The sequence below is a fragment of the Rutilus rutilus genome (assembly GCF_951802725.1).
Source record: "Rutilus rutilus genome assembly, chromosome: 1".
Classification (NCBI taxonomy): domain Eukaryota; kingdom Metazoa; phylum Chordata; class Actinopteri; order Cypriniformes; family Leuciscidae; genus Rutilus; species Rutilus rutilus.
In genome coordinates this window covers 28396589-28413351 of record NC_140209.1, presented here as the reverse complement: position 1 = coordinate 28413351, position 16763 = coordinate 28396589, and the positions used below count along the sequence as shown (strand labels likewise).

General features: G+C 36.8%; 1 protein-coding gene across 1 annotated transcript in view; it reads right to left on the bottom strand.

The window, feature by feature from the left end:
- Positions 1-571: 571 nt before the first annotated feature.
- Positions 572-16763, bottom strand: part of LOC311304498 (gap junction alpha-1 protein-like) — a gene marked incomplete at both ends in the record, with an annotated part of 434020 nt that continues 417828 nt past the window's right edge. Inside the window, one exon of the mRNA XM_084431532.1 lies at positions 572-1162. Coding sequence (XP_084287658.1) covers positions 572-1162 — 591 coding nt within the window. The remainder of the gene's footprint in view (positions 1163-16763) is intronic.

The window sequence follows — 16763 nt, the reverse complement described above, 5'->3', positions numbered from 1 at the left end:
ATATATGTTTATGTATGTAGAAAACATACTTTGACACACAGTATACTGATATGTATGTCTTAGTATGGATTTTACATATAAAAAAATTAAATGTATGTAAAATGTATATTTGATAAATATATGGGAAATAAAAATTTAATTTATGAACAACGTGGTGTGCACATGTATTTTGAAGTTACTTATTGTCAGGTGAGGTAAAGGATGTGAGGAGGACTCAAGGATGCAGAGGTAAATTAGCTTTTTTTATTAGACTTAAATTATTATTATTATTTTTTTAAATACACCCAAAGGGAAACAGTCACAGTATAGCAAAGCACAGCATGACAGTACAGTACAGTACAGTACAGTACAGTACAGTACAGTACAGTACAGTACAGTACAGTACAGTACAGTGACTGGTTTTGTGGTCCAGGGTCACATATATCAAATGAAACAAATGACAGTTAAATTCTAAAGTAATCCATTGAGTAATCACAATACTTTTAAAATGTAACTGTAATCTGATTACCAATGATTTTAACTGTAACTCAATACAGTTACCCATATTTTGTACTTTAAATTTCTAATGTCATTACATGTATGCTGTTACTTGATAACCCTGACGATTGCTCATGTTCCCCAACGGCTCATCTGCCTGTTTTTTTTCCAGTGCTGAATCCTTCTTCCATTTGTATAGCGCATAGAAGAGCTCTATGACGTTAATCACAAGTGAGACCAGAGAAACCACCAGCATGAAGATAATAAAGACAGTCTTCTCCGTGGGTCGAGAGAGGAAACAGTCCACCTGATGGGGGCAAGGCCAGCGCTGGCAGGTGTACACAGCAGACAGGCTGAAGCCATAAATGTACCACTGGATGACCAGGAAGACCACCTCAAAGATAGACTTGCAAAATATACTAATGATGTAGGTGTACAGGAGAGCACCCTTCTTCTTCACCTTGCGTTTCTCTGAGCCTTGTTTTGTGTTGCCACCCTTATCCTCTCCGGTCTTAGCCTCTACGGTCTTATCCTCTACGGTCTTATCCTCTCCGGCCTTATCCTCTTGGCGGATTGTGTAGAGCACTAGCGCCAGGAACAGAAGCGTAGGAGTGGACACGAAGATGATCTGAAGCACCCATAATCGCACATGTGAGATGGGGAAAGATTTGTCATAGCAGACATTCTGACAACCAGGCTGCAGGGTATTGCACTTAAAAGCCGACTGCTCATCACCCCAAGCAGACTCCACTGCTGTTCCCAGAAGTAGGATCCGGAAGATGAAGATCACAGAGATCCAGGCCTTTCCTCCAGCTGTGGAGTGGTCCTGCACTTTTTCAAGAAGTTTTAGCAATGTATTCCAGTCGCCCATCTTGAGGCAGTCCTAGCTAAAAATAGAAAGCTGAGATGTAATATATACAAATATGTAATATATATGTAATATATACCCCCCAAAAAGTATTTGGACACTTAACTGACACTTAGAATTACATTATTTTCATTGCATAAGGTAAGAAAATATCAGAGTGGCAAATGGTGTTCACGCCATTAACTTTATAGTTTATACATTAACTATGAACATGTTCCACTAATGTTAAAAAAAAATATTATTTGTCTTAGTTTGTAACAATAAATTGTTTTATCAAATGTTGTGCTTGAAATGTGTGTTTGTGATGCATTTATTTAAAGGGGTCATATGATGCTTTTTCCATTTTTTTCTTTAGTGTGTAATGAAGCTGTTTGTGCATATATAAGATCTGCAAAATTACAAAGCTCATAGTCTCCCAAAAATGGATTTATTCCATTATTTTGCATTATATTTATTATTATTTATTTATTCCATTATATTATTTTGCATTATTATTTATTCATTTATTTTGCATTGTGTTTTATATACTGTATTTTGTTGTGTTTTGTGAAATGTGTAGCCTCCTATGGACAAGTGTTGCAAATTAGCAGTTTTGCTATAACACTAAAAAAACAACACTGTTAACCCTTGCTGTAAAATTCTGACAATATTATACCATTTTCCATTAAAACAGTAATATACCGTAGAAAATAAAAGTAGCCTACAGGAATATACTGTGAATTAACAGTGCTCAAAGTCGACACTCAGAGGCTGTTTTCCCAATCACATCCTATACCCTCATTCACTATTCTCTACATTAGTTCACTAATATAGTCCACTTGAATGAAAAGAAGTGAGTGAATTGAGACACTGATGAACACCTGATAAGCAGAATCACTGAAGGACAGAGAAAAAAGAACAGAAAAAAGAGAAACACAAAAACTACAACTGACTTCCAGTAACACTGAGTGTGAAACCAGTTTACAAACCAGTTTACGATTATTTCTTTCATACATGTACAAAAGTTCTTGTTGAGAATTAACAGAGATTTAGTTATTAATAAAATTTGTTGTCACCATGATTGAGATCAGTATTTGCTTTAGTTGGTCTCTTGTCCCTGGACTTCTTACCATTCATCTTCCTCTGACTGCTGTAACAGTGAGTTTATAAAACACATTTGTTATGGCACGAAAAAGTCAAGAGGAAGATGATCAGGTGTTTTTTTTTTTTTTGTGATGATGTCACAATCATCCTGAACATGCCTGGTTTTCAGATTTTTCCTGTATATAGTCATTGAAATTATAGTTATCTCATATTTAGCATATATCTGTGAATCTACAAAATGAAATCAATATTTCTGTAATCAGGTCTTCTGAAGAATATTGTAATCATATAGTGCATTCAATTTTATTTTACTCCTGCTTGACTCAGACACACACAGATATCAACAATCAGCGTATGAATCTCAACAATGGTGAAAAGTTTCATGTCGCAATGCATGCTGGGTTCCAGGATAATATAAAACTCCCAGCATGCACTGCTGCATGAATAATAATAATAATAATAATAAAGAAATATTGCCACCATTGTTGAGATTCATGTGCTAAATTGTGATATCTCAGTTTTTCTAAAACACAGTGTAGCTCTGTTTCTCTGGCTATGCATCATGTGTTTAAAAAAAAGAGTCATTGTATCTTATTGCTGCGTTTTCACAGTGGTGCTAATGCAACACTTTTGATTGAGAATTAAACTCTGAATAAGTGAGAATGAATTCCTTAGTGAATGAACAGGCAATATGATGATTTTGTCATCATAATCATAATAACTGCAGTCATTCATAAACTGTGTGTGCACAAGTGTGATTTGCAAAAACACAGCTCAAGCAGCAAAAGAAAAACTAACTTTTTAGCATCAGCATCCCAACTAAAGCAAGCACTGATCTCTATAATGGTAACTTCAAACCAAACATTTTCAATTAAACATCTCAATAACAACTTCTGTATGACAGAAATAAAGTCATACTGGTTAATAAAAAGTGTAATAATGTGTAATGGCTGGAAGTCAGTCGTAGTTATTGTGTTCCTCTATTTTCTGTTCTTGTGTTTCTCTTTTCTTCAGTGATTCTGCTTACAATCACTTACATATTCCCTTAATTATCTCACTGCATCGCTACTTTTTACTCGTAGTGTGGATTTCCCTGAGGGGTTGAAAGGGTTAACTGTGTAAGATAAAAAAGACACACCCACAAAATGTATTTTAACAGTAATAAACTGTAAGTTATAAAACAGGTTTATACTGGCAACACTGTTGCCAGTAGTTTACTGTAAAATTAATTTTTTGGGTCACCATTGTGCTGAAGGGTAGAGCCTGTGCTTCAGTCCAGGAGAAGATCTACAAACATTGATGATACGCTGCATGTTGCTTTATTTAACAGGCGGTGACTGTGTAGTTGCTGATCCAGTAAAAATCTTTTTATGTACAATAGTTTTTTAGTGGTCTCAAATGAAAGAAGTTCACAGTAATACTTTGCTCACATTATTAATGCATTATAAATTTTAGTTAATACATTTAAATGACAGTTGGTCAATTTAAGGCAGTCGGTTTCTGCAAGTGTAATTAGTTAACTATAATTTAGTGCATTTTTACAGAAACAAACTAGATTACAGTAAAGAACTGTACAATTAACAGTATTTTACTGGCAACAGTGTTGCCAGTATTTTACTGTAAAAAAACCCGGTAAGGTCTAACAGTGAATGTATCTGGTTTGTCCAATGCAGTTGTTATGTCCATATCAAATAAATAAATAAATAAATAAATTCAATCTAACAGAGGGCACTGATCCAGACCTGCCTAAAATGCCTCTATCGAAGTCCAGAAATTGCTTTCTCAAACATCCATGTCACAGTGTGAAATATTAGTTTACTGCTCATCCAAAGACTTGCGCAAAGAAAGAATAACAAGCTTCATGTCGCAGAGACGCTGTGTGTTTGGATGTGAAAGCAAAACCACCTTGTTTGGCCTTCCAAAAACGGATGAAGTTAGGAATCTGAGGTTAAGTGTGTTTATAAAGCTGTCCCTGAGCTGTACAACCCGAAGGTTGACTTGTGCACATCACATTTTACAGAGGACAGCTTCCTAAACCTGAGAGAGTACAACACTGGCTATATACAAATACTTTTCTTACCATTGTGAAACATTCTACTCAAGTCACGTTTGCAAAGTTGGTTCTAAACTATATGGGGTGCGTTTCCCTTAGAATGATGTAACCTGCTGATTAACAATCATAGTACAATGCATCATTGGAGAAACTAACCAACTAGTCATGACTGTTTCCCGAAACCATAGTAACATAGACACACCTCTGTCTTTTCAACCACATCGGTTCAACAATATACGACTGTTTTAATGACGTCACACACAGTTGGAGGAGTAATAACTGCGGATTAATCTATTCGAGATCTCGGAGATGCTGCTGTAAGAAACATGGCACCTAATGACTACTTCACTGTTTTTGTTCAATGTTAGTTTACTTTACTTGATGTTCGATTCATCGCGGATTTCCTCATACGTCATACTCCAGAGTTCTCTTGCACATTTTTCGCACATCCGCACTCATCTGACATGCTGAAATAAAGATTAAAATGTATATATATTTAAACAGAATGACAGATATAGAATGTACTGAATGTTAGCTTGTTTAAGAGCATGATCTATTTATGTCCATGTCATTTAACATAATATGCTCTGTCGCTGTTTGCGAATGTTCATTAGAACTACGGTTCCCATTCAGTCAGTCACTCTCAATGTCACGTAGGAATCTTGCTAAGAGATGCCAAACTACTTTGAGTTGTCACTAAGGCGAGCCAATGCACATTGGCATGCGATAATTGCATCAGCTGCGCTGCATCGTGGCACGTGCATATGAGCAGCAGGTGCATTGCATCTTCAGCTTTTCGCTTCGGAGCCGAGTGGTTCATGTTGTCTGCTCTCTACAAGCGGTGATCTTTTTGGAGCATCTCTTTTTGAGAAGCTCTCTCCTCATCAGTGTTAGTGAGACGGTGTTGCAGCAGGGCCGGATATCCTCTTTGTTTTTGTTTTTTTGCCAGTTTTGTTTGTTTTTGCCATTTGTCTGGTCCCTGAACAGGAAGCAGAGGTTCTAGGTGACTTACCTCCAGAGGTACTTAACACCATCACATCAGCGTGAGCACCATCTACGACACATACTTACGCCTTGAAGTGGAACCTGTTCGTTGAGTGGTGTCCTCTCACCGAGAGGACCCCCGAATAGCGTCATGCTTTCCTTTCTGCAGCACGGGTTGGAGTAAAGGCTGTCTCCCTCCACCCTCAAAGTTTATGCTGTCACTATTTCCGCATATCACGAACCCAACGAAGTTGGTTGGGAAGCATGACCTGGTCGTCAGGTTCCTTAGGGGGGCGAGACAGTTAAATCCTCCTCAACTTCCCTCCATAAGCTCTTGGGACCTCATTCTGGTGCTTCGAGCACATCAGAGCGTCCCCTCCGAGTCTTTGCAGTCAGCAGACAAAGATTTTGTCTATGAAGACTTGTCTATGTTGCTGGTTGCATTGGCCTCCATCAAGAAGGTAGGGGACCTGCAGGCATTTTTTGGTCGACGAATCATGCCTAGAGTTCGTGCCGGGCGATGCCCACATGGTACTGAAGATGCTCATGTCTCCAGAATGAAAAACCTGTTGAGTCCTCCGTCACCCTCGGCAGCAGGACGTGGCGGAGCGTCTGGTGCCAGGCCTATATCCCGCTGAATCCTTGAGAACCGGGTCTAGGCTGGGTGCCATATGTGTGACCCTGCGGGGATCATATATTTTGCTTTTTTCACGGTTGCTCCTAAACAGAAGCCAGTGCCTTTCCCTCTGGAGAACCCATCTCTTTGGAGATTGGTGTCAGCCCAGTAATTCCATATGCAAACAACCCTACAAGGTTACTCCATAAGTTATCTCCACTCGACTCCTTTGGGGAAGAATGTGGCTTACGCAGCATTCCTTTTCCAATTGAAAGGGCATGCTTTCCCAGTGTTATCCAATAGTCTGGAACAGTCGGAACAGCATTTATGGACTTCTCTGTGTAAGCCCTGTCCCATCAGGTAAGAGGGAGTAGGAGGTCTACACAGGGTGCTGGATGGGGTCAGCAGCTGTGGCGCTTTGGTAGGGGATTCCTATTTGAGACTATCATGTCTCATCATATCATCCTATCATGTCCCGTCGCCACATCTGCTATGCTCTGCTGGGGTCACCGGCTCGGCTCCTCAGCGAAAACCTGAAGATGCAATGCACCTGCTGCTCATTATATGCGTATACTGTGATACAGCGCAGTTGATGCAAGTATCTCAGGCTCGTTTTAGTTTCACTCAAAGTAGAGATTCCTCTCTAGTGAGATTCCTATTCGTCTGTCATCCGACGTGACGTCTCCATTCCCTCCTTCAGGGACGAGGGTTACATACGTAACCGAGATGTTTTGGGAAACGGCAACTCTTTGAACTATGTTGATAACGACGGAACTTGCGACCATAGTTGGCTAACAATGCTTTTGGGAAGCGCACCACCTACTTGATCATCCGCATTTTCAGAATCCGACTCAGGCTCCAACTGATATGGTAAAACCGACGACATATTAACTGTTCACATATGGTGCAGGTATGACGTCACTTTGTAGGCCAACCGGCAGTTCACATCACACTGGTTCCCTCAACAAAGACCCAATAGGATTTTTCAATAGGCTTTTGGATTATCGCAAAAAACAAGCTCTGTGATCAACAAAAGTTTGATACTTGCACATTTTGTCCATTTCACAGATGAACACAACTTTATAACAAGTTTATAAGAGCAATAAGACAAGTAACAGCTTAAAAAAACTGTGGTTAATACTGATGTAAAGTATCTTGAGCTTGTGTTCACCACAGACCCTATTCCAGCCTTTTAACCAAAAACAAAAACGTTGACTTTGGGACGATGGAACCGTAAGTGCTAAAATGCTCACTCGTTTTGGGGTTTTGGCCTACAAATTTACATCATACCTGCACCACTCTTTTTGCTTCAAGCCTATGAAGCTGAAGCTTGCGATTATGGTATGGAGTGTTACATATCTGACACACGCTTGAGGTGTTCGGCCAATCACAACACACAGGGTCAGCTGGCCAATCAGAGCACACTGAGCTTTTTCAGAAAAGGGACTTTGTAGAAATCAGCGTGTTTCAGACAGACTGGGCATAGAGGAGCTGCCATGTACAATATGTGAATAATAATGTGTTTTCTAAACATTAAAGCATGTTAACCTAGTATATCCAATAAACAAAATAATGAACTTTTAAATCATATTTGCTGTTAGTGTTTAGGACTTTTTTTTTTTCTTTTGCTTTATGACATAAAAGTTCTCAAGCAAATGCTATAATGACACTTTTTACAGAAAGTGAGTTGACATCTGATAAACGCCACTTTAACATGAAGAAAACATGGGTAAGCAGGTATGACATTGATTGACTGGGGATTGTGGGGACTGAGACCATTATTGATTGATTTATTTAGCCAATGTCAGTTCTTCCAGTTATTATATTACTGCCAATTTAAAATATATATATATATATATGTATATATATAAGCTTTCTATAAAGCTTACCTTGAAAGAAGTAAAATGAGGAGAGGCCTGTAGGGACTTACTCCATTGCTCCTGAAGATCAGTCACCAAATCCAAAGCAAAGTGACTATGAAATAAACTGAGGCACGGCTTTCAAACATTCCCATGCTTATAAGACACTCGGAGGAATGAAAGTAGAAACCAGAGGCATGCACAAAGTTTGACTGATGACTGATGACATGATTGTCATAACTAAAGAGTTTTTATGTCCTGCTCAATCACTTTCTGCCTACAAGCTTCTTCAACTTAGTTGAGCAAAACCTTATGAAATTGTCTAGAAGTCACTCTGTTAAGTGTATAATATTATGTTTGATTACTCCACTCTTCCACCAAGGCACTTGCAAGTTCTCAGACACATCTGGGGGTACATATGGTCACGTGTTTGGCTTCCTGTCTCCATGTAGCATTCTCTTTCTCATGTTGTTTTTGACTCAGTAGAAATGTCTCTTTAGAGATATTGTAACTGTAGTCCTATTCGGACTGGATTAGTTTAACATGGAGAGGTGGGATAAAGTAATTATTACCAGAGCTTCTCAGAGATTTAGTCCTGTCCGAATGTGCCGTCTCAGTAATCATTACGGACAACGTCAGTAAAGATTACAGCGACTTTTACCTTCTGTAAAAAGGTCTGGAAAAATGCCCTCAGGTAATACTAATCCTGTGCGAATAGGCCTACTGTAAATATGTATGTAAATATTCTGTCATTTCCTGGTTATGTTTCCAGTTTTTCAAGTATGGAGGCGCTTGAAGAAAATCCCCAGTGTTAAATTAACACTGCTCAGTGTTTATATGAGTCCACACTCAAAGTGTTATAAGTAACACTGAAGCAGTGTTGAAGTTAATGAGATAATTAAGAGATACATTTAGTGATGATTGAGCATTATTGAAGACACCTGATGTTAACAAGCAGAATCACTGAAGGAGAAAAATCACAAATTTAGTTTGGCTGCTGTAATTCACTTAACAGCCAGATGAACAAAGAGAAAAAGTGATCTGATGGTGTTGGTTATGTTTTAACGATCATTTTTGACCTGAATCACTGAATTCATTTAGAGCCTAGTCTCTGAGTTAGATTTACTTTATTGATTATAACAGCACTGTCCTTGCATAGCATAATATATATATATATATATATATATATATATATATATATATATATATATAGCATTTTCAGTGTAATCCAATGGATTTCTTTAAGTTGTTCTGAAACCAAAAGTTTTTTTTTTTTTTTTTTAAGCTTTTTGTTTTTATTTAGACACATAGACATCAGAATCAGCCTGTGAATCTCAACAATGGTGACAATTATAAAGCATGCTGCAGTGCTGCAGTCCAATCAAAACTCATTCATGGCTCCCATCATGCATTGCTGAATGAATAAATAATGAGGTTAAATTTCTTGTTAATATCTTTTATTCGTACAATTTTATTTCTGCTGTTTTTATGTGACTTTTTAGTCACTTGTTTTCTAATATTCAGAGTTTATCTGTTTATCTGAATATGCTATTTATCACCATTGCTGAGATTCATACGCTGATTCTTGATGTTTGTGTGTGCCTAAATGAAACGTTTCGTTAAGGTTTTTTTTTTTTTTTTTGTATCAGAATAACTTAAGAAATCCTTTGAATTACATTGAAAATGCTAAAAATGATTATACTGTACAAGGCCAGTGCTGCTCTAATCAATAAAGTAAATCTAACTCAGAGATCAGGCTCTAAATGAGTTCAGTTAGTCAGGTCAAATAATTATTGTTAAAACATAACCAACAACCACCAGATCGCATTTTCTCTTTGTTCATCTGGCAGTTATAACTCAGTTACAGCAGCCAAACTAAATCTAAAATTAAAATTGTAAGGGTCTAGAGCCCAACTAAATCAAACACTGATCACCACAATGGTGACTTGAAATTTGTGCTTTTCTCCTTCAGTGATTTTGCTTGTTAACATCAGGTGTCTTCAATAATGCTCAATCATCACTCAATTAATCACTTAATTATCTCATTAACTTCAACACTGCTTCAGTGTTACTTATAACACTCTGAGTGTGGACTCAGGTAAACACTGAGCAGTGTTAATTTAATAAGGCTGGGCGATTTAAATCGCGATATTGATATGCGCATCTCGTCAGTAAAGCCGGTTCCTTGATTTAGTAGTAAATCACCATCACCTGCTTTCAGATGGAGCGGCATTTAGGGCTGAGGAGATAATTAAGTGATTAATTTAGTGATGATTGAGCATTATTGAAGACACCTGATGTTAACAAGCAGAATCACTGAAGAAGAAAATCACAAATTGTAAGTTACCATTAAGGTGATGGGAGTTTGCTTAAGTTGGGCTCTAGACCATTATATGTTTACTTTAATATTTACTGTTGTTTGTCTGCTGTTATTGATTTATAACAGTTAAATGAACAAAGTAAAATGTTATCTTATCGTGTTGGTTATGTTTTGACATAATCATGCTGTGATCTGAAAAGTGAAACATATTAAGATAGTTTGGTTTAACTTGTTAGCAGAAGTTTTGTGATTTTTCAGCCTATAATTATCAGGACTTTATTTATTATTCAAAATATTTAATAAACATTGCTCTGATCAAAAAGACGTTCAGACATCAATAATCAGCCTGTGAATCTCAACAATGGTGACAATAATAAAGCATGTTGCAGTGGCTGCCACCAATCACAACTCATTAATGGCTCCCATCATGCATTGCGGTATGAATAAATTATGATCTGAATTGTCTATGTAATTTACTTTTCCTCATTGAATATTCTGCTCCTCACCATTGTTGAGATGCATAGACTGAATCTTGACATCTGTGTGTGCCTATAATAATGATTTATTTTTTTTTAAACAAGTTTTTAGAAATCCTTTAAATTATATAAAAAATTCTGGCCATTTATTCAGATTCACAGTTAGAAATCCTTTAAATTATATAAAAAATTCTGGCCATTTATTCAGATTCACAGTTATGCTGTAACCAACAACATAAATCGAAGTCATAAAGAAGAATCTTAATGAGCTCAGTGATCAAGTTCAAATGATGATTGTCATAATATAACCAACAAAGATCACTTTTTTTTCTTTGTTCAACTGGCAGTTTTAACTCAAATACAACCATCAAACAAAATTTAAAGTACACATGAAAGGGTCAGAGACCAACTAAAGCAACTACCCATCACAATAATGGTAACTTACAATTTGCGATTTTCTCCTTCAGCGATTCTACTTGTTAACATCAGGTGTCTTCAATAATGCTCAATCATCACTAAATTAATCACTTAGTTATCTCATTAACGTAAACACTCTTGAGTGTGGACTCATACACTCCCAGGGGTGTTAATTTAACACTGGAGGTTTTGCTGTGTACAAAGAGCCGTAGTTAACTGACAAGCTGAGCCATATCGCATTAAAAATCGTTGGCGATACGTCCGCGATATTGATGTGATTTGGCTCAGCTTGTCAGTTAACTACGGCTCTTTGTAGTAAATGCCGCTTCATCTGAAAGCAGGTGATGGCGATTTACTACTAATCAAGGAACCGGCATTACTGATGAGATGCGCATAACAATATCGCGATTTAAATCGCCCAGCCCTATAATTTAACACTGGGGATTTTGCTGTGATCTAGTTGTATAGCTGTAAAATACAGCTACACAGCATAAGTCAAAACATAATAATAATTAATAATTTCTAAACATTGATTCTCAGTCTTTATTCACCGGTTTCTCAATAGAATTCTTAATAGAATAGCATAGTTCTAAAATGGGCACATTGTAACAAAACGTTATAACATTCCCCACCTGTGCAACTGGGATTTAAACCTGGTTAGTGTCTTCCGCTAGTTAGAGAAGCATTAAAGAACCATATCAACTGTTAAATAATAGATTTAAGATTAAAATAATATCAGATTTGTCTAATTTTTAATAAATACAAAAAACAGAGATGAAAAATTAACATATGTATGAAATTTACTTTTGCTATGGTTAAATAAATGTTCAGTGACATCTTCTAAAGATTTTTTTTTGGCACAACTTTTTCTCTGTATAATGTTGATATGGCAACTAGTTTATACACTAAGTAACTTTCTGGGCGGATCTCTAAAATGGGTTGGTCTGAAGTAGCTATATTACTCATAGGTGTGGTTTGGGCATAACATGAAATAAACCAATCAGAGCGTCATCTCACATTCCCTTTAAGAGCAGGCACGTTTGTTCCATGGCAGATTGCTATTATAACAGCGGATTTGCCAGGCACACGCCAGGAGCGGTTCACAGCCGAGGAGACCGACATTCTCGTCAGAGCTGTAGTGACATTGTATGGGGATGGGAGAACCCCATCCAAATTAGATTCGGTTAAACAGGCGTATAATAATTTGCGTAAATGTGTAAGCTAGATTTATGCCTAATTTTTCACATCTTTGTGGACACCACAATGATTTCCCATGTGTGGTAATATTTTTCCTTGTAATTATGTATGGTATGCAAAAATGGGAACTGCTGCCTGCGTCGGTGTAGATGAGAGAAGCAAAGTGTATGTGTGTTGTGCACACGCCACATTATGGCCAAGCATGCGCCATTAAAATAGCATCTGAATAATGTGCCACTGACTTTAGACTAGGTTTTTCCTGGTCTGTGGCGAAATAGTTTTCTGAAACTGCAAAATAGCACCAGGGAACGTTTATGCCGGAACACGCCTCCTCTTTTCGCTGCACCGCCCCCGAAAGCGCTAGTTCATTCCCTAATTTACCAACGTGCGTCTGTGGAGGGAAAAGTCTGCTGTGCGTCGGGTGCAAAATAGGAATGATACATGCGTCGGTGTACAAAGTCAATTGCGCTGGGTGCAAGATATAGGGCCCTTAGTTTCGTCATGATGGCATGTTGTGGAAAATTTTAAACCATGTGTATAACAACTAGTCCTGTGTTAGTTTGTGGGTCCGTGTACGTTTTGATAGTTTGTTTTTTTCGTTTGAAACACAAAACAAAATAACGAGAAACCACCTGTTTTTCGTTTGTCGTTTCAAACCAAAAACAAAGAAACGGTAAAAAAAGAGCCGTTCTCCCGTTTTTGGTTCTGAATCCAAAAAACGAAAAATGACAAAACCAAAATCAAATAACGGTCCGATTTTGTTTTTTTTAAATTCCTTTTTCCATTTTTCCGTTTGAAGATCTACATTGAAATATAGACAGGTTGGCCACGTGACCCGGAAGTAATAGTAAATATGGCCTATCAAAATAAAAGCCAAGCTTTTAGAACGGTCATAATATTCAGCGCTAACATTATACCAGAGTAACGTTAGAAGAAGAAAAATCAATTAATAAATAGCCTTATATAAACCTGGACCGGAATAAATATGTTATGACCGTTCTAAAAGCTTGGCTTTTATTTTGATAGGCCATATTTACTATTACTTCCGGGTCAGGTGGCCAACCTGTCTATAGAGAGCCTAAGTCCCTCCCCTTCCGGTAGACCAGCATGGGACCTTAGTTCGGAAAAATATTGTATGGTAGTCAATGGCGAGAGACAACAAATATTTTGATCTCGTTTGAATTGTGCCCTGATTTACACATATGATGTTTGTCAATTTAAAAGATGCATTTTAAAGTCAAGAAAGCCGCAGCTTGATGTAAAACTGCTCAGGTATAAGACTGTGAACATACGTAATTACAAAGACTACAAACCCAGAAGGCGCACATATGGGACGCCATACCTTTTCTCTCAATGAATGAAGCTAACTTTACTGAAGCTAACGTCTGTCATTTTTTCTATAGTCTTCTTACGTTATAATCGTAACGTAACACCGTCATGCCTGAGTGTTTTGAGCCAGAATACACACATACGAGCAACGGATCTTGTGACGTACAAAGTGCGAGACGAGAGATGTAGTTCATTGAGCGATTTTCACATAAAACTAAACGTTACTCTTCTGTTTTATGACAAACTGCGACTTTCTTGACTTTCATAATTACCTTTTAAATTGACAAACATCATATGTGTAATTCAGGGCAGAGTTCAGACGGAATAAAGTTGTCTCTCGCCATTGACTTCCATACATATTTTTTCCGAAATAAGGTCCCATGAGCCGGAAGCGGAGGGGCGGGACTTAGGCTCTCTATATTTCAATGTAGATCTTCAAACGGAAAAATGGAAAAAGGAATTTCAAAAAACCAAAATCGGACCGTTATTTGATTTTGGTTTTGTCATTTTTCGTTTTTGGATTCAGAACCAAAAACGGGAGAACGGCTCTTTTTTTACCGTTTCTTTGTTTTTGGTTTGAAACGACAAACGAAAAACAGGTGGTTTCTCGTTATTTTGTTTTGTGTTTCAAACGAAAAAACAAACTATCAAAACGTACACGGACCTTTGTGCCCCGCTCACCCGTAGACTTTTATTTCCATCTAGAGGTGCTGGATTGTTTTTTTTGTTTTTTGTTTTTTTCATGTAGTTTGATCTTGAGACAAAACAATGACACTGACACATCTTAAGATATGCCAGTGCAAGTAGATTTTAGCTAAAACAGCTAGAAGCTGTAAAACTAGACTTAAGCCTTGTCTGTGAAACCGGGGGTTAATATTTTGGCTTTCATCACAATTTGTTTGTCTTTCTTTAGAAAAAAGTAGGCCTACTTGAACAAAATCAAACATTTGAGCCAAGGAAGTTTCTAAAAATTTGATTGATTTTACACTGAATGGCCCAGTACAAGAAAAAACTCCTTTCACCACACACTGCTCTTGAGACAACTTATTTTTTGAGACTACTCTGACCTCTATGGAGGGGAAAGACAACAACAATTAAATAATCAGCTTTAAAGGGTTTCAGGGTGTCACAGGAGTGGCTCATATGACAGAACCACACAACCTATACAACCAGATGGACTGTCATCACAAACATCGCTGCACAAAATCAGAAATTCACCATTAGAGGACAAATACTAGCACAGATCTCAGATCAGTAGTTAAACTCACTCTGACGCGGTCGTGAGAGGACCTTAAATGAGGAATCCTAAAATATTACCTGAGTAAAATAATGTCACTGAGTCAAATAAAACACAAAATATACGTTTTAAAAATTGTCTAGCATTTGTATTCAAAGTAGCTATATTCTGGTTTTTTTTTCTGTTTTTTTTCTCAGTGTAAACAATACCTATTTACACTAAAGAGACTGAAGGGTAAATGTGTTTATGCTGCCCCCCCAGCGTCGCAGATTTAATAAAAAAAAAAAAAAAAAAAAAAAAACTCTACACAAGTTTCAAACAATCTCATAACATTGTTTAATTATGTCTAGTATTTACAGCTTGTGTTATAACAGACATTGCTTGTAAAGTATCTTCACTCAAAAAAAAAAAAATTTGTCTAAAAATAAGATTTATGTATTTGAATTGCATAACAAATTTCCATGCATTTGGATTACATAGTTTTAACATAAACCAATCAATAATTTGAATGTGATTCATATTTTTAAGTCATATCTAAATGAAACAGATAAGATTTATGTAATTGTATTAATAAACTGAATGTGATTTATATTTGTCAGTCGTATGTAAATGAAACAGATAAGATTTATGTAATAGTACACAGAAAAACGCCCATGTTAAATCAACACTGCTCAGTAGGGCTGGGCGATTTAAATCGCGATATTGTTATGCGCATCTCGTCAGTAAAGCCGGTTCCTTGATTTAGTAGTAAATCACCATCACCTGCTTTCAGATGGAGCGGCATTTAGGGCTGAGAAGATAATTAAGTGATTCATTTAGTGATGATTGAGCATTATTGAAGACACCTGATGTTAACAAGCAGAATCACTGAAGAAGAAAATCACAAATTGTAAGTTACCATTAAGGTGATGGGAGTTTGCTTAAGTTGGGCTCTAGACCATTGTATGTTTACTTTAATATTTACTGTTGTTTGTCTGCTGTTATTGATTTATAACAGTTAAATGAACAAAGTAAAATGTTATCTTATAGTGTTGGTTATGTTTTGACATAATCATACTGTGATCTGAAAAGTGAAACAAATTAAGATAGTTTGGTTTAACTTGTTAGCAGCAGTTTTGTGATTCTTCAGCCTATAATTATCAGGACTTTACTTATTATTCAAAATATTTTATAATCATTGCTCTGATCAAAAAGACGTTCAGACATCAATAATCAGCCTGTGAATCTCAACAATGGTGGTGACAATAATAAAGCATGTTGCAGTGGCTGCCACCAATCACAACTCATTAATGGCTCCCATCATGCATTGCGGTATGAATAAATTATGATCTGAATTGTCTATGTAATTTACTTTTCCTCATTGAATTTTCTGCTCCTCACCATTGTTGAGATGCATAGACTGAATCTTGAAATCTGTGTGTGCCTAAAAGAATGATTTTTTTTTTAAACAAGTTTTAAAAAATCCTTTATATTATATCAAAAATTCTGGCCATTTATTCAGATTCACAGTTATGCTGTAACCAACAACATAAATCGAAGTCAGAAAGAAGGTTCTTATTGAGCTCAGTGATCAAGTTCAAATGATGATTGTCATGATATAACCAACAAAGATCACTTTTTTTTCTTTGTTCAACTGGCAGTTTTAACTCAGATACAACCGCCAAACAAAATCTAAAGTACACATGAAAGGGTCAGAGACCAACTAAAGCAACTACCCATCACAATAATGGTAACTTACAATTTGCGATTTTCTCCTTCAGCGATTCTACTTGTTAACATCAGGTGTCTTCAATAATGCTCAATCATCACTAAATTAATCACTTAGTTATCTCATTAACGTAAACACT